Raw genomic sequence first — 23,072 nt, 5'->3', positions numbered from 1 at the left:
AAGTGCTTTACAAGATCTCTAGCAAAAGAGGTTACTCTCCCAGCTGATTATTCATCAGAGCCAAAAATGCTAGGTTGTATGTCATTTTTAAAAAATCTAAAAATTTAGCAAGTTGACAATACCAGATGAGCTTTTAATACCATATACAGAAAGTGGTTTGTGACACAGAAATCATCCTGGTTGAGTACATCTCAATATTCACTGACTATTTTTACGGGAAATCTTCTGGAAGAGCCACAACTTCACACAAACGGCCTATCAGTCGTGCCAGCTGGCTCATCATATTGAGAAATGAAAAATAAAACATCTATAGATTTTTAGGTCATTTTAAGACACAGTCTGAGTGCAAACCTGTGTTTGCTGCATAACAAAAATTTCTCTGATAGAAAATGCAGGTGCAGAGTCAGCTGCTAGAAAAGTTTATACTGTAATAAATTTCCAAGATTAGTACTGCTCCTTTTAGAAATTAGCAGTAATACTGTTTTTAAAGAGTAGTTTCCACAGAAGTTTTTTGAACTGTCTGCATAACAGCCAATAGCATAATTTAACTCTGGGAATTTAAATTACTGCCAAAATTCTTTATTCCACTCATTTTAAATTTATTTACAAAGGGCAGATTCCACTCTTGAGTAAAGCCTCTCCATTAAAAAGGTTCAGAGAAATAAGCTGTAATACTCCCAAATAAAGGCATTTTGTCACTTGGATAATAGTTACAGAATGGAATGGAATGGAATGGAATGGAATGGAATGGAATGGAATGGAATGGAATGGAATGGAATGGAATGGAATGGAATGGAATAGAATAGAATAGAATAGAATAGAATAGAATAGAATAGAATAGAATAGAATAGAATAGAATAGAATAGAATAGAATAGAATAGAATAGAATAGAATAGAATAGAATAGAATAGAATAGATTAGAATAGTTCCAGACCCAAAGGAAGAAGAAAAGCAAATGTATCACCTTATGGGGCCAGTAGTGTGTTAAAAAAAGCAGCATGTACAGTATGTTCATTGAATGCCATGGCATATTAAAGAAAGCCTGATCCACAGATGTCAGTGACTACTGAATTAGGTCTAAAAATATGTCAAGTGAAGGAAAGCCAAAAGCTGCAACTCTCATTCTTGAGAATGATCTCCTCAAATTTCCTTAACAAAAGATTTTTAATGTTATGTTGGTATTTTTGACAATTTCACTTGCATTATTCTTTGAAGATACATGCTTTTAATTATCAACTATAATTAGTATATTTGAAGTGTACAGTAATGAAGTAAAAAAGTGAGATGTAATACTATATAAGGTTACACAAACCCACTGGAAAATATATGTACTTACTTCTTTAACAATATTTAAAATATACAATTATTATTTTGTGTTCACTAAAAATTTTTTTGGAGGACACATTTCTTCACATTTCTTTTGCTTCAAGGAAAAGATAGCAATTTCCAAAAGATCTTCATAAGAATGACAGTTGACTGATATAGCTTTAGGAGAAAGATGAATAAATCTGACAGCTAGGCAGTGGACCTAGACATTGTTGCTTTAGAGAAGGGGTTAGGGTTTTCCAAGCCTTACACATTTATCTTTTCATACCTAATTATATGTAGAGAGAAAAATGACTGTGCAGAAATTGGATTTTGTATGTGGAAAAAAAAATGGTGTGCAATTCAGAAAACTGAAGAAGGAAACTAATATAAACAAAGATAGCAAGGAGTGAAAATCCATATCGTATCAACGCAATGGTGGTATCAGATCTTGAATGCAGATTATGAGATCTCCTTCACGCTGGTCAGTAGCATCTCATAGAAATGAAACCCACCAGAGTACCTGTGTGAATAACTGCTCATTGCTGCAAGGCAATCACAAGGCAGCACTAAAAAGAAGTCACCCTGAAAAGCCTGCTGTACTGGGAAATGTATTCATACCTAGCTCCTTATGCTCCATTTCCCTCCCAGCAATATATTTTGGGAGATCTCCATTAGAAATGCTGTATGGAACCAAAGGGAAAGTTGCACAACATGTTGCCAGGTTGTAAGATAAGACTCCACATGTAAGTGAAAATGTAAATACAAAAGAGGTAAAAATATTTGAGATAATTCTAATCTATATAACATAGGTACCACTAGCAACCAGAGTACACACCAAGAGTCAGGCTATCTTCCTTAGGATAACTCTTATCTGTGAACTTGTGTATTTACCTGAACTATCCATGGTAAAGTCATCACAAATAAGCCTGGCCACTTTACATTCATTCACATGATCATTTGTTTCTGTGAGCTGATCTACTGGAAGAATTTAGCAACGTACATTTGCCATGTGGATGGAAAGGAACTGCAGGGAAAATCTGAGCTGAGTAGTTCAACTGCAGCTCTCTCACCTGTAAAACAGAACTGAAAACAGCACTTCTACAGGAAGCGGTCTGGAAAACATTCCCCTCATTCTTGTGTTCTCTGATCAAGAATGGTCCTGTGAAGGCTTCCTTTTGCTCACACAAGGGAACCTTTCAGCCTATTTCTATAACCTTTGTGTTTATGAAGAAAAATCTTCCAGACACATAGAAGATGTAGTGTCTTCTACCTGAAACTGCAGGTAGCAAGGCACCAGGCGCACACAATCAGCAGTAGTAACCCAGATGTATCAAGTGCCCCTGTTGTCTCAATGGAATTGCCATTTATTGAAACCAGTACCACACTCACTTCCTATGAGGTATAACAGAAGAAACTCCTTCTGAAGGGCAGATAGTAAAAAATGTAGTGGAAGATAAACATGAAAATCTGAGCAAGATGAAATGACTGGAAGGTGAGGAAGAGAAGATTTGTACAATCTTCTGAATATGCTTCTGGATCAGCAAGAGTTGAAGAACTGAATTGCCACTAGGTGTACAAGCACTACAAACAGACAAACAAAAAAGATCCTTCCAGCCCCTAAATAAGTCTAGTGTTCTCTTGCCTTTGCCTCTCCTCCCAACCCTTCCACAGTGTTGGCTTTTGCTGTATCCAAGTAACAATCTCTCATCTCACTCTTTGACTTTTTTTCCTCATCAACTATTTGTTCTTTTCAAACCTTATGCTGCTCCCCAAATTGGTTGCTTCAGCTGTTTGCTAAACCTCTGGAAAAAGAAAAGCAACAGTCCCTGTTACCAGGCAACAGCCGGTTTCTGCTAGGCATGGTTGTGAGGAGTGCAGTCCTGCTGCCACTGCTACTCCGGCTCTCTGGAGTTCACTCAACAGCACCTGAGGCTGGCCAGCACCAGTTAGTCTCTTTACTTTGCTCTGGTAGCTGTTTTATAATTAAATCAGGTAATATCAACTTTCTGCAGCCTGATTTCTAAGCAAAATTTACAGCAGCAACAGGCCAGAAGTGTAGTTTTAGTAAGTTTATTAGATTAACTAGGATTGCATGAATAAAGGAGTATATCTAAATAAGATCACATCCTTCAGCATACAAGCTGATTGCTTTGCACATCACAAATAAATCATTTGTTCCTTTCACTTTTTCTGTTTTTTAAGCCAACTGCCTTGTTCCCTTCTTGTTCAATGCAGGTAAGTTTGGGCAGGCTGCAGTCTACCCAGACGGGGAGTTCACGGTGGCTCTCCCCATGCCTTCTGCACAGCCAGCCTAGCCCCAGAACTTCTCAAGCCTCCAGTACTGCCTGTGAAAGTGAAGATCAGCCCACTCTCCATTCTTCTGGGTGAACAGAATTCAATGTTTAATATTTTTGTGAAATCATAAGGCACGGGATCCAGAGCACCAGTCACTGAAAACTTTTACCTTCCTCTAAAATGCTTTATCCAGTCTGCACCGGCTTAACAAGATCAAGGGAGTGTCTGTGCTGATATGATCGTACGGGCTGTAGGTATGTCTAAGCCCACTGTAAATTACCAAGGCCAAAGTAGCAGCTTCAGTACAGCAGTCTCAAGCTCCAACACAGGCTAATTTATCCAGTTTCTCAGGCACTGCAGCAAAGGCAAGCCCTAACAATCCCAAATGACATTGCATATCTTAAATTCCTGCATGCAAAACCCTTTACAATCTGAAAATATCTCACTGCTCACAGAGATGATAACGTATCTTGCAGCACAGAAATAAGACTTCACTCTTTAGTTAAATCATTCCCTTCATACCTCTTTATATAAATTGCACCAGATAGATTCATCCTGTTCCTGAACATCAGGGGCAAATACTAATCAGACCCCCAAAGAGGCCTTCAGAATGATTGACGGAGAAGCCCTTAATAAAGGCTTTCTGGTTTTGGCAGGCAAGCAGGAGAGCAAGCAAGAAAGGAAGCAGCTTGAGTTACTTGAAATGCTGAGGTGGAGGCGTTTGAGAAACTGTGAAGGGAGAGGTGTTTGATGAGCCTTGAGTGGAGAGCAGCTGCAGAAATTCTGATGGGCCTGCTGAAATGGCCATGGAGTAAGTGGTTGTTAGGTCTTGATTTTCCATTCTTGCCATTGGGAGGGAGGAGAGACACAGAGTACAGTCAGAAAAATACAGATGAGTAGAACCATCCTAATTTTCAGTTTCCTGTGGAACAAGGAGCCTGGAGACCTCCCTGCATTTTATAGGTCATGTCTGAAATCCTTGCTTCATCAAGGTCTTGGAGATGGACACCGTTTAAGAGCTCTCACTGAATTCTGTGGTAGATTTCTAAAGACATGAGAGGAAGAGAGTTTATGGGTTTGCTTCCTCTTGCTGCAAATAGTGGAAAGGCTGGTGAAACGACTAAGAGGAGCTCATAACATTATCAAAGCAATAAGGCACAGACAAGTCACTGAAGAAATTGTCCATAAAGAAGCAAAGAAATGCTCACAGCATCAAGTATCCCGAAGAGTTTCTAAAGCAAGAGTTATATTACAGTCTAAGTTATTAGTTCAGGCCAAGAGCATTTAGAACATGTCACCTTGATTGAATATTTCACAGCAAATGGAAAGGCCTGAGAACTTCCCTAAGTTTTAGCAGTGGGAACTAAAAGCATTTGAGGACAACATGCCATAGATAAACAAGCAGAAAGAAGATGCAGTAAAGTATAGGGAAAGGTGCTGGCATTACATTTCACCAATTTTTGCAACAATGAAACTCTTACTCTGATGGAGTCCTAAAACATTATTCAAACTGAGAGTTAACTAGATTTCCTGATCAGCACTATTACTGTATAGCATGAGGCTTAAAACCTGACACTGTGGCACTGGCCTCAAGTGTGCTTTCAGAATTCTCTTACTCCGATGCTTACACTGATCCCAGTTTTGTGATATTAGTTAGCTGTGACACTGAGTGACCACATACATTTCTCACTAGCAGGGCAGTTTGTTTACTTTTTGCAACACCAACAGACACTGCTTAACCAGCCTAGATGTGGAAATAAGTGCTGTTTAACAAGAGAAGGTTTATTCAGACTTCATTTAGAAAAAAACAGATGGAATTTGATTTTCTCACAATTACTACGAGATGAGAATAGCTGAATTGTTGCTATGGAAGTGGAAAGGTACAATAACAAAATAATATAAAAGTCTAACTGTCTTGAGGCTGAAATGTAAAAATATGGCTTCATGTACAAATTCACAACAAACGGCACAGTATAGTAAATCACAGGATGATTACACCTAATTATATAAATGACAACAGGTTACTGTAGTACTGTAGCTATAAAACCATGTTTGTGTTTTTTCCTGACTCAGTTCCATTCTGCAAAACAAAAATGGCAAGGTATGCATGACACAGCATTCCTATCCCATGTAAAAGACATGAGCCTAATGCTAAATGTATGTTATCAGCACCTACTCTAGTTTTCCTCAAACTTAACTCCTCATATTAACTCAGTAATGCACCTTTGACATCTTCCAACCCGGCTTCGTGTCCATTCTTACAGCAACTATAGGTTATGCTCTCTGACTCAGACTAGAAAGGGTTTTACTTGCTTCCTTTCAAACATGGGGGGGAGGAGAAAAATTTTTTTTAAAATAGGACGTAATTCCATTGGGCATAGTTCAATCTCAAACTGTTCTATTCAGCCTATAATTTAATTCCCAGTACAGATCCATATACACTGAACCAAAGAGTCAAGTCTCCAGCCCATGGAATTTTGCTACTACACAGGGATTTTGCCTGAAAGAAATAATAAATTCTTCCACCAGATTGAAAGGCTGAGGTGCAGAGGGCAGAAAAACTTCATTGAAAATTCAACAGATGCATTGCTTATAGAGACAATCAAATTAGCCCAGATAACCTCATTTGCCCTCTGTTATGACCTAGTTTAATGAAATCTTGAGTAAAACTTCACATCAAGATGTCACCGAAAAAATACAGATGTAAATGTTTGGGACTTTAAAGGGGAGAGGCTTTAGTGTTATTTTAGAGGATATATCTTACTGGTACAAAAGGTGAATCTCTTCTTATTTTGACAACTGATTTATTTCAAACTTGATATCAAGACCTGTTTGGAGATAGAAAGGTTTAGCTGGTACCTAAACTGGCTTAAGCAGTATCTACATTTTTGCAGGAGTGTACAATGGAGTCATTACTAAGAGCTTAGTCACAGCTTAGAATCCCTTTATCACTTTAAAAATATAAATTTTGACTGACATTTCTAAATGTTGACTTCTCTAGCTAATACGGGAAGTAAAAAAAGTGATTAAGAATCTAACACTAATGATATGGATACAGGTTTCTTCTTAGATATCAATTGTTAGGTAAGAATTGCCAAACACCACAGATCACAATTCAAAGAAATTCTGAAATATTGACAACATTCTTGAAAAAACTTAATCAAATTCCCAAACTTTGCATTAATCCAATTTGTTGTCTGTGACTAGGAATTTTTCAGCTGAAAATTTTTTCTTAAGAACATCATCTCCTTTGTTTAAAAAAAAAAAAAAAACAAAAACAAAAAAAACCCCACAACCAAACAAAAAAAAACAATGGGAAAAATATTTCTAATCCCTGTTTGAGTGTCAGTATTAGACAAATGGGTCTTCTCATCCACTCCCATTCCCACTGCTCTGCCAAAATTTTCACTCTTCACAGCATAATTCAAGCAGAATATTATTTACTATAATAAAACCTGTGTTATCTTACATATTATATGATATTTGTATTCTTATAAGCATATGGATATATAAGAATAAATGTATTTTTATATATATAATTTTACACATAAATAACAAACTATTTTATCTACATAAAGAATGTAAATATTATTTAATATTTATTAAATGCTCTAGTTTCATTCATAAGCCTATAATATATACTATGTAAAACTATGCTTTCGCTCCTTAATCCTATTCATGCTTCTTTTGTAAATATATATAACCCTGCTGTTCAGTTAAGCTCTTTGCTGAATAATATGCTGTGTCCCCTAGACCAGCTACATGATTTGTTTGAAAGAGTACAAAGATCAGAGAAGGTGGAATTGGGAAAATCAGGATACTATCCTTAAATAACTAGGAAAAATATAAGGATGGGTCTATATGGAACTGCATAACAACACACTAACATATTAACAGTGCTTTCAAATGATATTAATTTTTCCTGATTTAATATTCTGTGTATTTTTAAAAGTTTACTTTAGAAATAAACTCCATGGGGTTCCTGGCAGAGCTGCTCTGCCACAACAGTTTATACCAACCATCTGTGGTGTGCCAGAAGCTTCCCGAATGTTCTGCCACCTGACTCAAAATCCTGAAGCTTTTCACATTTTTCTGCCAATTTTCATCCATACTATGTCTGTTTCCAACACTGAAAACCTAAAAAAGCAAAATATATATCTAAAAGATGCACAGGATAGTAAATTCAGCCACAATATCATGGCCAAAAAAAGACCAAAGACTACATTAATCTTCATCTGTGGGCTTTAATCATCAAGGACAGTTGCATACTCTGAAAATAGAGTTGTTAAAGGGTAAGAGGGCTCCTGACTTTTCCAGGGACACAGAACATACAAAACTCAGTGCCATTTCCTTCTAGCACATACTAATGTCAGGCTTTCTATTTTTGTAAGTGACCAAAAACTCTTTTTTGTCACCATAGACAACATTTCTTCTGTTGATGTTTCAGTTTCTCATGTGTAAAGCATAGAGAATATAACTATGCTTTGATAACGTATGGTGAAATTCAAGAAATGAAGAACCCTCTTCTGGAAAATAGAGCAGATGATCAGAGGAAGCATAAGAATAAAAGAACATGAAAATAATCGAACTGTTAAGCTCTCCAACAGCAGGAAAGGCCATGATTCAGTAAAAGATTCATATTTATGCTGCATGGAAATGGACTACCAGAGAAACAGATCAGCAGTATGTGCTTAAGCTCAGTTCATGGAAGTGTTTCTACTGAAGAACAGACTCTTGAAAATGAAGCCCTATTTACACTGTGAAAGAAGGTAAGACTAGCTTCACTGTAGAGTGACACAGAAAGATTTAATTAGTACTGAAATAGGGAGCTTGCTCAGGAACATGGAGAAAATAAATATAATGTGGTATGAAAGAGCCATCAAGAGCAGGTAATGGCATGGAATTATCATGCTGAATGTGCTTATAAACTTTGCTTTTCCTTCTGATTTGAGCACCTTGGAATGCTGTGTACCAGTAAACAAACAAAAGGTGCCTTGTTTGTAAAGATCATTCTGTTTTTCTGAAAAATGTCTGCTCTTCACTTAGTCCCAAAATAAAGTCCTTAACAGGTTCGAATCCTCGTGGTGTCTGTCTCAGCAATAATTGATACTTGTGTGCAAAAAAGTATGAAAGCCTAGGATGATGTACTAAAACAGCATATAGAAGAGCAACAGTATAACAGCCAGAAGCCCGTTCGCTTCTTGACCCATGTGAGCCACTCTTCAATAACCTCCTTTTAAAGACCTAAGAATAAACCTCTATCAAAGAATTAGTCCAGCTGTTTCTGTAAAATTAAGGTTAGACACATACTAAAGTATATATCTGTCTACATTCAGATTAATTTTTTTCAAGTTATATTTTAAAGGAGATTATAAAACCACTTTTTACTAACACAACATTGATGCCACAAAATACATGACTAATTTATCAATAACTTATAAATCCATCTAACATTGGAGTAGTAATATCCAACTTGCTCTTATGAATAACTGCCCAGTAAGCATTCAAAAACCACTTCTGGTTTTAAATCAAGATGCTGTAAAGTACTGCTCTCTGGCCACTTCCAGCACAGGAAGCTTTTTATACAGCCCCAAATGGATCTTTAATTGTGATTGTCCCAACATCAACCTGTTGAGACTGCAGCTGGCTTCCATCTGGGCACCCAAGGACAGACAGATTTCTCAGAGCCCCTGGGCAATCCTTTCTAGACCATGTCTACTCTTGAGCAACACTAGCAACATAATTAAAAAAAAAAAAAAGAAAGGGGAGGCATTTCCTAGGCCTTGATGGAGTAAACCTCCTCTTTCAAGTGTGATCAGAGAAGGGATGCATTGCAGATTTGTTTTGCCATGGTATACCCCAGGTCGATGTCTATCCCTAACCAGGATGTTGGGATCCCATGGTTTAAATACTTATCTCTGACTGGGTGCTGCAGAAACTTTCTAAACATGCTGTTCAATCATATGTTTAAACAATACAAAAAAAGCAAATATATATTTCAAGCACCTACTGCTACTGGAGTTGGGGGCGGGGGTGTTGGTGGGTTTTTGTTTGTTTGTTTGTTTTCTCTTTGTCTATCTCAGCTAAAGATGTCAGTTTGCTTTGAATTCATACCTTGTGTTAGCCAAGCTTTTTAAAGTCATTTAGCTGAAATATTCTCAGCATGCATTCGTATACAAGTTTACATACCTCCTGAAGCTCCCACAAAAGGGCTGAGTGTTCAAAAGCCAAAGTCTTTTTCTAACTTTCCTCACACAACCTTTGAACTTTTAAAATGGGTAATGTATTTTCTCAGATACATGCTTCAGCTGGTTTCCTTGGATTTGATGCTGATATTAAGAACACCACCAGCTGTCACTTGCTTTACCAGACTCTAGACAATGAGTCAGAAATGTGTTGGCCTTTACATGTATTACATAACTTCTGCCAGTGTAGTGGTCTCAAACCTGCATTGATAATTTCCATGCTACCAGATTAAGTGTGCCTTAAAATAATGCACATATGAGATTCCATACTTTCTACTGAGCCTTTCCCCCTATATTATCTCTTATATTATTGTCATTATATCTCTCTCTTTACCTTTGATCTTGTAAAATTTACCATAGTCTTTGAGATTATACCAGGAGTTTGCAAGTTGTCCAACAAAAGCCTATGAGAAGCAGTATGTCAGCAACAACAAAACATTCTGGTACTCATTGCGTGTTCCACAATAGCCAAAATATTTCCAAAACCTAAGCATGTTCTCCTGGCACAAACAGCATGCTATTCCCTGTGACTGAACAAACATGAGTTACCTTTCTTTCATGCAGTGCTCGCTCACTGTCTCTGTCATAAGCAAGAAACCTCCTGCCTCTAGTAACAGATTACTTTGTCCATGTCAAAAGCTACTACTAATTCTTCACATAAAAAAAGCTCTCTCTCCTTTTGGCACACATGTACCATTCCCACTGACAAGTATTTTTTTTTTTTTTTTCCCCTCCACACCTTACCACCCCCTCCCTTCTCCCCCCTCCCCCCCCCCAAAAAAAGCGACTCCAAATGTTTACATTTCTTAACTGAATTTGTGTAGAAAGGAAGTCCGAGTGAACTTTGGCTTGTATTCAACAGTAATTCAGATAAGAACTAGAAGGAAGTTTGAATTTAAAGGAGAGAAATTAGAAACTCAAGCCACAAAATATTATTCAGTGGCATGTCAAATGCTTATCAAGATATCATTTATGACATATTTAATTGTTTCTTGTAATTTGAGTAATACGAAAGACTTTGGTAATAACGAATGTTTCATTGTGCTTCTTTTTGAAGTGCTGTCTAAAACCCTGAAACATTTAGAGAAGGTGCTATAATTAGAGTTGGCTGGAAACTTCTTGATTAAACACTTTTCATTTGAAAAATGCTGCTTTGTCAGAAGTGCAACTTTTTGCAGTAGAGTATGAGTTATAATGAAATTTTCACAAGAAAATCTTCTCAAGTCAAAACAGGAGATAACCAGAGATAAACCATGACAACACTCAGCTCTCAGAGGTAAGACATTCTGGTGTGTCCTGAGACAGTGGCCTAACCAAGAGGCTATTTCAGTTTGGATTCCCTAGCAAATGATACAGGATAAACTGCCACGGTATTGGACATTAACTGACACCTTATCTTTCCTTCCACATTTGGTCTTGTCACTTACTTCTTCCATAGCCATCTATGCATTTACTTATTGTAGAAACTTTGACACTTTGGCCTTATCAAGTTGTCCTGACTGTTACTGCATTCTTGGCTATCTCAGTTCATTCTAATCTAAATTTTGAGTACTTCTGGATCTGTAACATTTTATTCCGCCAGGTCACCCTCCACACTGCACCCAAATTAGGGAGAGCTTATTTAGTTGGTTAGCTTTCTTTAACTGGTGTTTGTCAGGACCAGTTCAAACTGATGTTTTCTTCATGTCACTGAATGAAACCAAAGATAAGCCTCTGAAATTCTGCATGACTTTAAGAGTTCACAGAGCTATCTTTAAAGCTTCATTTGTAATAAAAAATACAGTGAATCAGTCAGTCAGTTAATTAAGAGTAAAAAACCACTGTGACCTTTTCAATCTACTTATGAAATTCATAAAGAATTGCTTTCCAGAATGAGTAGGATTGCATGATACAGTGTAATAGACTGAAGCCAAAACTAACAAGATCTTTGAAGGTCTTGAATAGTCTGCTTCCAGTGAAGTCTAGAGTCTCCCAGACTTGTTACCTGGCACACGAGCTATACCATCAGTTTTCATGAACAGATTGTGAAATTTGCAATTTCCTAGGAAAATTTTTGTGCTGCGATCTACCCTGATTTTTTTCTGTTGTCAGGCTGCTCACTTCTCATGCCAGCTGCTCCACCCACCTGTTCCCCTGTGTATAAGTTAATAATCTCCATTTGATATAAACTAGAGCAGACCGAGGAAGTGTAAACTTTCAGTGTAGGATGATAGCATGGGGCGACTCTGGGGGAGTAAAATGTCTGGCAGTATACATATAGCAAGCACAAGATTTTGATCAGCAGTAATGAATAGATTGGTTCAGGGATAATGCTCATTAAGTTGGTTGGTGTTGTGGGGATTGATTCTGCAAGGTGCTGTTCATCTTGTAGCCACACAAACATTTTTGAGCAAATGAAATGTTCTTCCCCACTTTCCCATCTTCTAGCATTCCTCAGAAGTCACTGTAAGGATCCTGTATCCAAGCAGGAATTATAGGTCCTACAGACAGAGGATGAACAGACACATCTTCCAGTCTTTGATCATAAAAACCCCAACAACCCAAAACCCACAACCCACACCACTTTAAAACTCCTATGGAACTTCCCAAAGTCTCATTTGGAAGTGACGGTGGGGATTTCCTAGAGTTATAACAACTTCCTGTTTCAATCCAATGGTACGAATTCTGTGGTAATAAGTAGCGATTTAATATCATACAAAATTGTGATCTTTCTCTCTTCAAACATCAGCTGCTGAAAACTTACACATCAAAGGTAGCAGGCAAGCTGACCAGTCTCCCCTCCACGAACAGCAGAAAGAGCTTTCAAATTGTGGTTCATCCCATCTTCCATAAATTGGCAAGAAAGACATTTTAGAGTTCCCTATTTCTCTCCCTTGACTGATGAGGCAATCTAGATTAGTAGGCTGGAGTAAACGTCTAACTTTAGAGAGTTAAACTTTTAAACTTGGAGTGTGACATGAAGTCCACCCTAGAAGTTTCCTTGTACATAACACTGCATACATGTACAAATATCTGTAATAACATTGCATAAGAAATGCCAGTGTACTTTCACATCATCATTATAAAGATTCAAGTCTTTGAAGATCAGCTGTAAGTACATTAATTTTCAATATTATCTTTGAATAATTTATTAATTGAATGAGAAAGTTTTCATAGCTTTCTCAATCTGGTGGCAAATTTTTCCCCTTTAGAACCAGGAAATACAGCACTAATTAGTTTTCTAATTATAGATTTGTATATCTTGGTTTTGATTTCACATTTGTTTAATTGCATTTATAAGTACTAGTAAGGGGTTTAAATAGAGAACAAAGGTAGTTTAGCTAAATAATTTAAACAAATTGTTTGTTTAATTATACGTTATCATTCTACAGCCAAACATTTCACCAAATTTAGTCAAGCAGTGTCACTGCCTTTGCTAGATTACTTATGCAAGTAAAATGAGCAGAAGTTTACTGTAATGACTTAATTAGATGGCTAACTTACTGAAATCTACGGGGAATCAGAGATTTATATCTGGACAATTAAATACCTTCATGCACCCGGGCCTCAAGGGCTTCAGCATGCTGGCCCTGCTCTTCTCTTACTGATTTCAGTGTGAACCAGGGTTGCTCAACATCTTGCATTTCTCTGCCTGGGTATGAACTCCACTGAAAGCTGGCAGTAGCTCTACGGACTAACAGTTGGGAACAGAGCTAAGTAAAGAGGTTCAGAGTCCATTTGAACTACAGCAGCGGAAGCAGGAAATATGTCTTGGGGCAAGAAAACAGATCTCATTTGGTATCATCTAGAGCACTTTGGAAGCAAAATATAAAGAGCAGATCAGCAGAAATTCACTGTGGACTTAGAAGTTACAAATCAAAGCTTGTGCTATACAGGCAAAAATAAGGAGCATTTCTGACAGGTAAAACATTACTCTTATTCACCACAGGCTTAAGAGAAATAGCCCAGAGAGCAGTATATTCACACCACTATAAAATTAATAAACTAAGGTTACCAATGAATTTAGAGGAAAGGGATATGTTCTTATCCTTTTTGGAGGCAATGGCATTTTTATAGTTTCCCTCATTTAAGATGAGGACTGTCTTAGCACTATATTAGCACTATAGTTACCTGTATTTAATTTATTGCACTGCATAGAAATACAGAAATGTTTTAGCCTGGTTTTCCTAATCATTATGGATTCACAATGTATGTGCAGGTCCTTCTCCTCCTGTTTTCCAGTACTCTGTTGAGGTATGGATTCCCTTGGAAAAATACCCAATGATATGAAGGTACAGCACTTATTTCTAAAATCTGATGACCACAGCTACTGGTTTTCCTCTATCCAATTCTGTGCTTTAGAAATTGTTACACAAGGTGGCAGACAGGAGTTTTTTCTTACTATAATGAACCTGGAAGGATTTTTACGTCTGTAACTGTGACAAAATGCAGTCATCAAATCCCAACACTTTAATCACACCCAAACACACAAGTAGCATATTCTATTTAATTTTACAATATATCACATAATGGATGCTTCCAAAAACCTTCACCTGCAGTATACTTCCACACTTAAAGACATATATGGACATAAATACATTTTATGTATTACTGTTCTAAACTACTAACAGCTGTTTTCTGTGGGCATGATAAATACTCCTTACATGTATGACACACTTTCTTAAATTATTACAGTTACACTTAGGTAAGAACAAATCCTGACAACATTTGTGTACGTACTTGACTTTACCAGCCTGACTACTCCTGACATCAAGTACGATGTTCATAAGATCAAGGCCTAAGACATCATATGCAGTAATTTGGAACAGAAATGCCTTCTGAAAAAATAACACTTGCCCTAGCTGAAAGCTACCAAGATTTCATTGCAATTATGAGCAGCAGCCTGTTGAATAAACATGCGATGCTCAAGAATTTACTCTGGTCAGGCATCAGTGAGAAAAGCAGCATGAAACAAAGGAGGGAGAAATGAGGTAGAAGGGCAGAATTGATTCTTTATAACTTCTGAGTGTTGTAATTTATTTTGAAATGTCAGATTATTCTTAGTGAAAGGACAAGCAGATATAGAAAAGGGCCAAATATGCATGCTGGGACAGAATTTAGAGCTAGACAGATTTTGGAAGTAAAGCTTTGGGTTCACAATAGCTTTGCCACTGAATTCTGCACCTGCTTACTACAGAAATGTTTAATATATCTAACAGGAAAAGCGGATCTGTGGCTAAAGGCTTTCTCTTTATTGTTAGTGTAGTGTAGCAGAGGATGAACTAGGATACAGATGATTAACAAAGAATCTCATGCTCCTCCATGTTTGATATGACCTAGCTTTGGGAAAAGCAGGTATTTACTAAAATTAATTATTTAACACCCCAAAGAATATAGGGAGGCTGTGTCATGGAGTGGCTCGGAAATCAATCCATCTTACGCTACAATTTCTTTTATTACAAAGAAAAAGTTTCTTCTTTTCTTTTTAATTGCTTTGCAGATTTTCACTGGCTACTTCTGAGCTTTGCACTGCTACTTCTCATCATTAGACCTTCTCTTGTTAAATCACCCTTTCATTTTCTGTCAAATCCTGATTTCCAAATCCTGATTTCCATAAGGGATCCATTATTAGGTCCCTGCACTAAATGAGAGGATCTGAGGAAGGCACCCATAAACAACCTCAAATTACCGAGATAATTTTTAATGTCCTAAGTTTTTGCATCTGTTGAAAAGGACTCCAGAGTGTCACAGTCCTTATATATGCTTCTAGCAGCAACTTATTTAGTATTTTCTTATACTCAATGTTTCCTATATCTAAACTGCAGAATCTGGGAGCCCTTCCCAGCCATTTGGTCTAGCTGCAGTTTCTGTCTTCATCCTGACCCCATGCCAAGACAGGTGTTCATAAACTGCCTGGCTCCCTCCACACTCTTCCCCACACCTTGCTTCTTATGGGAAGAAAAACATACATGAAAGGTGGAAGAGGGTTATAGTATGTTATGGACAAGTCTTCAATCAAATAGGACAACTGTGAAGGTGTTGTAAGTGATCGGAGCCCAGTTCCTTCCTTCTACGAGGGACAGACCCAAGTCATTGGAATATCATCCTAGAAGATCTGTGATAACAGAATCTTTGAAGCATGGATCACAGGGAGAGTAATTAATGTCACTAGGACTTCCCCTGGTGTTGAGGAAATTATTCCTCATGGCTAATTTCTACATTAGCCATGCTGGAATTGTGTTCTAATTTACAGATGTATGTGGATGAGCTGGAAGGAAAAGGATTAAGGGACTTAATATGAAGGTGTTGCAACAATTATCTGGTTGGGCAGCTTGCAAGGGCTAAAGCTACCACAAGGAACAACTTGCTTACCCATGGTCCTAGCTCTGAAGGGACTTCTAAATTGAATCAACAATAAAACACATCATTTTTAGATGATAAATGACATTTTACACAAGGTGTTCAAGGAGAAGGAATAAAGTGTACTGTAATTGGCCACTGCTTGTGGAGCCGTTAAACCACTTTCTGGTTCTTTTTTTTTTTTTTTTTTTTTTTTCCCCTTGCCTTTTTATTTCTTCATTACCATTCAAAGAGGTTTCTAAAAACTACACCACTGATAGAGCTTTTAACTTCCTGCTGTGATATGTGGGCAGCGAGACTGTTTGTATTCCTCTATTCTTCTTTGGAAGTGAAGAACAAAGAAAGAGATTGGATGTTTCCTTCTGAGACACTACAAGAAGAGACAGGAGAGAACGAATTGCGTTACTACATAAGGCAGTAAAAGACTGCAAATTCTCTTCAAACACTCTTCTGAGAAAAGCAAAGGCAATAGGATCACTGAATAAATGATCTTTTCCTTGAAAACTCTTAGGAGAGACAATCACAAAGAGAATATTAAAGTTCTTAAAGTGATGATAGATTACGACATTACCTAGAGAAGAAGATCTGGGTTGGAAGGAGATATACTTTGAGGAATCAAAAGAGAATTAATAATATTATCAAACCAGCTGCTGAACATACCAAATGGAAGTCTGCTTCCTCTGACTTTTCTGTCTGTACAAACAAAAATACACACTACACTGGGCGTGAGAGACCTAAAATAAAGATCATTTTCCTGGGTCTTTTTTTCTCAAGATAGTAGAAACAGATTGTGAGCAGTAATTCAGGAAATTCAAACTTTACCATAAGATCTAAAGTGAGAGTAAAGTAATAGGAATTGACAGAAGTTAATGTAATGAAGAGATCCTAGTATTGCTGAGAATTATTTAGGGTTGTACCTAGCATTTTCTAAACTCCTTGCTTTCATACCTGTTTTGGTTCTCATTAGGTGATTTAGAAGTCTCTTAGAAAGGAATTATCATTTTGTTGTGCAAGAGTTCAGACATACTTGGGCAACTGGATTCACCTCACCCAGTTCAGAAGGTATTCCAAAATGACAACTGTCAGAAGCTGAACTGACAGCCTGCTCTTATCTATCCTATTCATATAGTCAAGGACAGCCTCATTTGGAGATCTGCTGATGTGCCACTCAATGAGCTATTTGAAGTCTAAGAGAATTGCGAGAGAAATCCCCCAAAGAGAAGTCTAAGAGAAATCCCCCAAAGAGAATTGCTCCTCTAGTTCCTCTTGGTTTCTTGAGTTATTTCAACTTTTCTTGACCAGCAGCCACACCATACTAGGGTATAAGTCTCCTTTGCTGCGCATGTGGTGCAGTAGAAGCAGTGGTAACAGAAGCCCAGAGTCTATCTTCAAAGTGATCTGACTCCTAAGCTAAGTTCCCCACTTCTACCAATGCAGCAGTACTCCTTTTCCTTCCCCTCTCACCAGACTGTCTAGACAGCCAGCAGAAACAGCCTACAGATGCAACAGTAACAGCTCCACGGAGACACAAAATAGATGGATCCAAGAAACAGGGTACAGTGCCACATGAGGCTGACCAGGCCCTGGGTCGAGGACAAAGAATATTTAAAGAAAGCACAGTTGAATCCCCAAAGAATTCTACCTCTGGAGAATATTTTTTGGTAAAGAGGTCACTGAGGCAGATAGCTTGCAATCTTATTTTAATTAAAGCAGGCAAGAGCTGTGAGCGGCTAAATACATGACAGGAAATCCCCCACCTATCAGTCTACATATGCTGACACAAAACTAGTTGTAATTGAACTTATAGACAAGAGAAAAATGTGCTTGGGTCAAAGATGTATCGTTGGATTTTCCTGACTAGGAAGACACAGACGTTGCTGTTGAAAGAAAATGGCTTCTTGATATATTAAGGACTGATCCTTGGGTCAAGTCAATAAGCTCATTGTCACAGGACTAAACTCTGCTCTACTACACATATCTGAGACCAGAAAGTAGTCACCCTCATGCTCTTAGTGCTTTTTATCACACAAATGTTCATGGTTATGTTGGATTCATTGAAACAGAAATTTCCAAATAGGTAAGGAAGGGTGAGGGCATAACTGCTGTTCCACTCCCACACACACCATGATTCCTTCCCTTCCTGTCATTGCAGCAATGTCAGACTCAAGCTTTCAAAAATAATCATAAACCAGGACTCTCTAAAGTAATAAGAATGACTTCACAGAAGCAGAACTAAAAAAAACCTAAACACCACACTGCATAAGTAGGCAGGGAGTTATTTCTTGTTATTCACCTTTTACAGTGCATTGTTCCAAGTTCTCTTAAGAAACATTTCTCTAAGCATACTTTAAAATTAGTGGCAGATGATACCATCTATAATTAGTTAATTCCTGGAGATGTTTAAAAGAGATGTCAGGTATCTTCAGACTACTTCTTTATAACACTGTATTTGCATAGCCAATACAGAAATATTCTCCTATTTCATGCTTTTCTCAGAACACCTTAAAATTCAAGATTCAACAGGAGCCAAACAACACGGAAAAGAAAAATTGGCCAGACATCTTTTCTAATTAAGTGCACTCAAAAAAACAGTTAGAAACTGTTTCAAAATACACTTTCTACCTATATATCTTGGTAAAATATAGACTTGGAAAAATATGTACTTTCAGCGAAATACCAAAAAGACATGCACAAGATGAAAGACATTAAGTTGTCTGTATTTATATGTAAGATAAAATTAATCACTAACACTGGGAAAGGAGAAGAAGTTGTGAAAGTACACAGTCACTGGCCAGTGATACTAAAAAAACAAAACCAAAAAAAACAACCAATCAAGGATCAGTTACACTCACATTCCATACAAGATTACTTGTTCTGCGTTTAATAGACCTGACGGCCATTTGCAATTAGAAAGGTTTTATCCAGTGTCCTCTTCTCTGCAAAAACAAGACTATATTATTAGCACCCTTCTTGAAACATATCAGATGGAGTTTAAGTATGACACAAAAACCTGAATTCAGTTTGGCACTACCCTAGTATTTCTGAACCTTAAGATACACATACTGGAAGTAACATAGAGCTTTGTCTTCCTTTCAGTTGAAGTAAAAGTAACATTCTTCCTGCTATTGCCGCTAAGCTATCTCCTCATAAAATAACATTGAAACATCGATAACACTTTATTGATACTAAGAGTCTTCTAAAATTGCATTGTTAGGGGAGTTATAACAAGAAACATAGCTTAGCAACGAGAGAAAAATTTCCTTTTGTAATTTAAAAGAAATGGTGTGAGCCATTCTGCTTCTGTACTTCTTCTTGTATATGTATATTCTTGCCAGCTCATGGAGAAACTATCTGAGAATGTTGAACCCCGCAGGAGATGCAGATGGCTCTTTGATATAGTTATTGGTGAAATAAAAAGAAATACTGCCTGTGGACAGAAAAGTGCATTTTGTTCTTTACTTTCCATTTACTGAAGATGAAAGCTCACGTATAAGAAATGTAGAAATCCATGCTGCATTTCTTGCTTATATAGTCATCAATGACCTAGCATACACACAATTGTCAAAACCTAGATTAAACATTGTAAATGACTACAGCATTTTCTTCCTGGAGCTAAAGCAGTGATGTGATCTACAGCCATTTTTCCCTTATTTGGAAATTGCAGGGTTCATACTCCGGGCACAGTAAAAACACGACACAGAGCTATCAAGCAAAAGTAATCCTCTTTATTGCAAAACAGATGACTAGCTATTTGCATGGTTAAAAATACCAGAGTTTTCCCTGGATAATCCGCTAGCCAGTCTGGTCTACTTTTTTTCCCCCACAACTCTAGGTCATTCTTGGATTAAAAACAAAAGACTCCGCCCTTACTGAAATTTTCTTTAATACCTTCACATTGTGAAACAAGTAAACAAAAATCCAAAACAATCACCTACACTTTTACTACTCATTTACCTGTTCCTTTCATTAGCTTTTTTTCAGTTAAATTTTTATATAATGTTGTAAATATGCAATATGTAAAATTCTTATGTATGGTAGTTCAACTTTTCAACTACTAGATTTTCGTGCTTCCTGTAAGAATAATTAAGGTTTCAGCAAGCATAAACTTAGGAGCAAGATGTCTGCTGTGGACACTGCAAGAAACTAGGGAAAATCTCCCCATCACTTCGTGAACTGTAGAGAGCTGGCACCACCCATGAGGATGGGTAATGCTGGTTACCAAAGAGGCTGGGCCATACCAACCAGATAAGGATTCAGCACCCCACAGGAGCCACATCTCCCAGCAAGGTCCTAAGGATTGTTTCAAACTCCTGACTACTAACACAAGCAAGCTCCTGAGGACATGGAGGTAGACATCGCTTGCCGTTTTTCTTGCGCACAGAGAGAGGATTTTACAAAGGAGTCCAATTTCTGTTGTAATGAGTGAGATCTAGTGAACATAACTGTAAATAACTAAATGTTCCTGGTGTGACAGTATTAGATATTCATTATAGGAATAGAGGAATCATGGCAGGTAAAATAACTCTCTCTTTGGCAATTTCACAAGTTTTGAAGTTGTATGCCAGAGTATACAGTAGCTGCATGAAGCAGGAGGAAATTAGTGGGCTTGCTTAGAAGTCAGTATTATGATGCAAGCAATCATATAGATGGTTTGAGATAATAATTAATTATTAGGTAAATGGTAAGTGCTGACAGTAATATCTTTTCCATCACTAATATACACAAACTTTTTTTTAAATAAAAATAATAATATGAAAGAAAAGTTGAGCTAGAAAGGAGAAAATTCATCAGAATTTAAATCTTTCTGAAGTAAAGCTAAAAAGAGAAAAAAAATTAAAGGGCACACAAATTAGTTTTCTGAGCTCTTTCATGCTTACTAGCAATATCACTTTTTGTAAAGAAAATAAGTATATACATCTATTAACCCCATTTTAAGACATAACCCACACTGAGAAATTACTGGCAAGGTATCTTTTATAACATTGCACTAATATAGATCTCTGGTAACAGCCTTACACAGGCTGTCACTGCTATTCTCTGATGTAGGAGGGAGAGAAGTATGTGAGGCAGCACAGACTGGCAGAGCAGGCTATACACATTACACTTGCCAAGACGCCTGAAGTATAGAGCAAAACTGTGCCATTCAGCCAAATATGGAGCCTGTGGAAGTCTAGCAGTGATAAATAGTGACACCTAAGGGAAGGAGCGAACATTTCCGAAGGGAAACAAACATTCATGCAACAGAAGAAAAAACAGCTATCCAAGTGCTCTCAAAATTACCTTTATGATTCCCAGGAAAAAACAGTTATAAAGGGGCAGGTTGTCTATCACACTACCTTCCCAAAATAGGAAAACTGGCAGGAAAGAAACTTCAGTCATCAGAAAGGCCTCCAGTTATCGGAAAGGTCAAAGCAGTTGCTTCCATTATCACCTAGGGCAACTTCATCCACCCTTGTCCTACATGTAGAGTTTAAAAAAACCTCTGCTATCCAAGAAAATTTCCACATCGGGAATATTAGAAGTAATATGATATAATAATGACAATATTATGATTGATACCACACCAATTCCACAGCAAAACAATCTCCTCCAAAAGGGTCAAACAGATTCATCCTCTCTGTAGAAGAAATTAGTTCCCCCTCTTGAAGAACATGTTTGTAGCTTCGTATCACACAGAAACAACGAACACCGCACATCCTCTAGACAATCTAGGTGCTAGCAGGAAACAAGTGTATTTTCTGTTCTGCTGTTCCGTGGCCTACACTTCCTTAGGAGTGTGCTTCTCACTCATTTTCCGCTCCCCAGCTCTGATTACCAGCAGATCACCGTATTTGTCCCATTCAGCAACCATAATAATTAAAGATGCTGTCACCTGAAATAGAAAATTGTACTGGAAAAAGAATTACATAGGTTTACCAGAGGGTAGGAGACAAGAATCTCCCTTTCATTCTTGCATTAAAACCTCTGAACTTAATTTTAGCTCAAGCAATTCCCTGATAAGTAAGATACTTTAAGTGAGAAGACCTCAGAGAACACTGCAGAAGTCAACCCTAAGTCACAGCCTCACCATTCTGACACGTCTTCTGTATCTCACTGTGTCATGTTCTTGTTTGTCCATGTCCCGCAATATAGCATCTGTGTGTTTCTCTATCTTAATGTCACCAAATGCTAGTTTACACAGAAGGGCTTTCTTAGGTTCTAGCTAGTTATATACTGTACAAACACAAATTAGCAGCTTACAAAAATTACTCTGCAATCTTCAATATGTGAGAACATAAAAATAGTCCATTTATTCTCTCCAGTACTGGTATAATAGTAGATGCTTAGGGAAGAGTGCATAAGAACAGAGCAAACATGCAGTCATGTACTCCAGTACTCCTCCACCTTCCACTGGTCTGTGACTTAGGGAATCAACTTCATCAGCTAGAAGTCTAATCACTGTGTTTAATAAACTTAGATGGGTTTTCTTTCATGACTTTGAACCTGGACAGACATTTTGACATGCAAAACATCCTTCAGCAGCAAAGTCCACGGTTCAGATGCACACTCTATGAACATTTTCTGTTTGTTCTTTTTGTTTTGAACCTCCTGATAGTTCCTTCTGATGCTGTTCTTTCACAGACCAGAAAAGACAGTGATCACTTGGACCCTATCTGTTCTCTCAATGTCAGTCATCATTTTATAGATCATACTCTATTTCTCATCAGCAGACCATAGAGTCATTAGGTCTGTAGTCACTTCTCATGTGTAAGCCATTCTGCAAATTCAATCCTCCTTGTTTCTCTTTCTGCTATCGACTTCTGAGATCAGGAAAGTTACGGTATTTGTTTTGTTCTCTATTACCTTGAGTATCTGATTTACAAACTACCCTTCTTACTTTGGCTT

General features: G+C 37.5%; 1 protein-coding gene across 1 annotated transcript in view; it reads right to left on the bottom strand.

Annotated features, from left to right (window-relative positions):
• The window catches only part of IQCM (IQ motif containing M), a 147,438-nt gene extending 125,133 nt beyond the window's left edge, over window positions 1-22,305 (bottom strand). The window contains 2 exon segments of the mRNA XM_042796871.1: window positions 21,975-22,059; window positions 22,255-22,305. Of these exon segments, the coding sequence (XP_042652805.1) occupies window positions 21,975-22,059; window positions 22,255-22,305 (136 nt within the window).
• Window positions 22,306-23,072: the final 767 nt, after the last annotated feature.

Source organism: Tyto alba, unplaced genomic scaffold, assembly GCF_018691265.1.
Source record: "Tyto alba isolate M040663 unplaced genomic scaffold, T.alba_DEE_v4.0 Super-Scaffold_23, whole genome shotgun sequence".
Classification (NCBI taxonomy): domain Eukaryota; kingdom Metazoa; phylum Chordata; class Aves; order Strigiformes; family Tytonidae; genus Tyto; species Tyto alba.
Note: the sequence above shows the minus strand (reverse complement) of the source record. Positions and strands in the feature narration are given on the sequence as shown.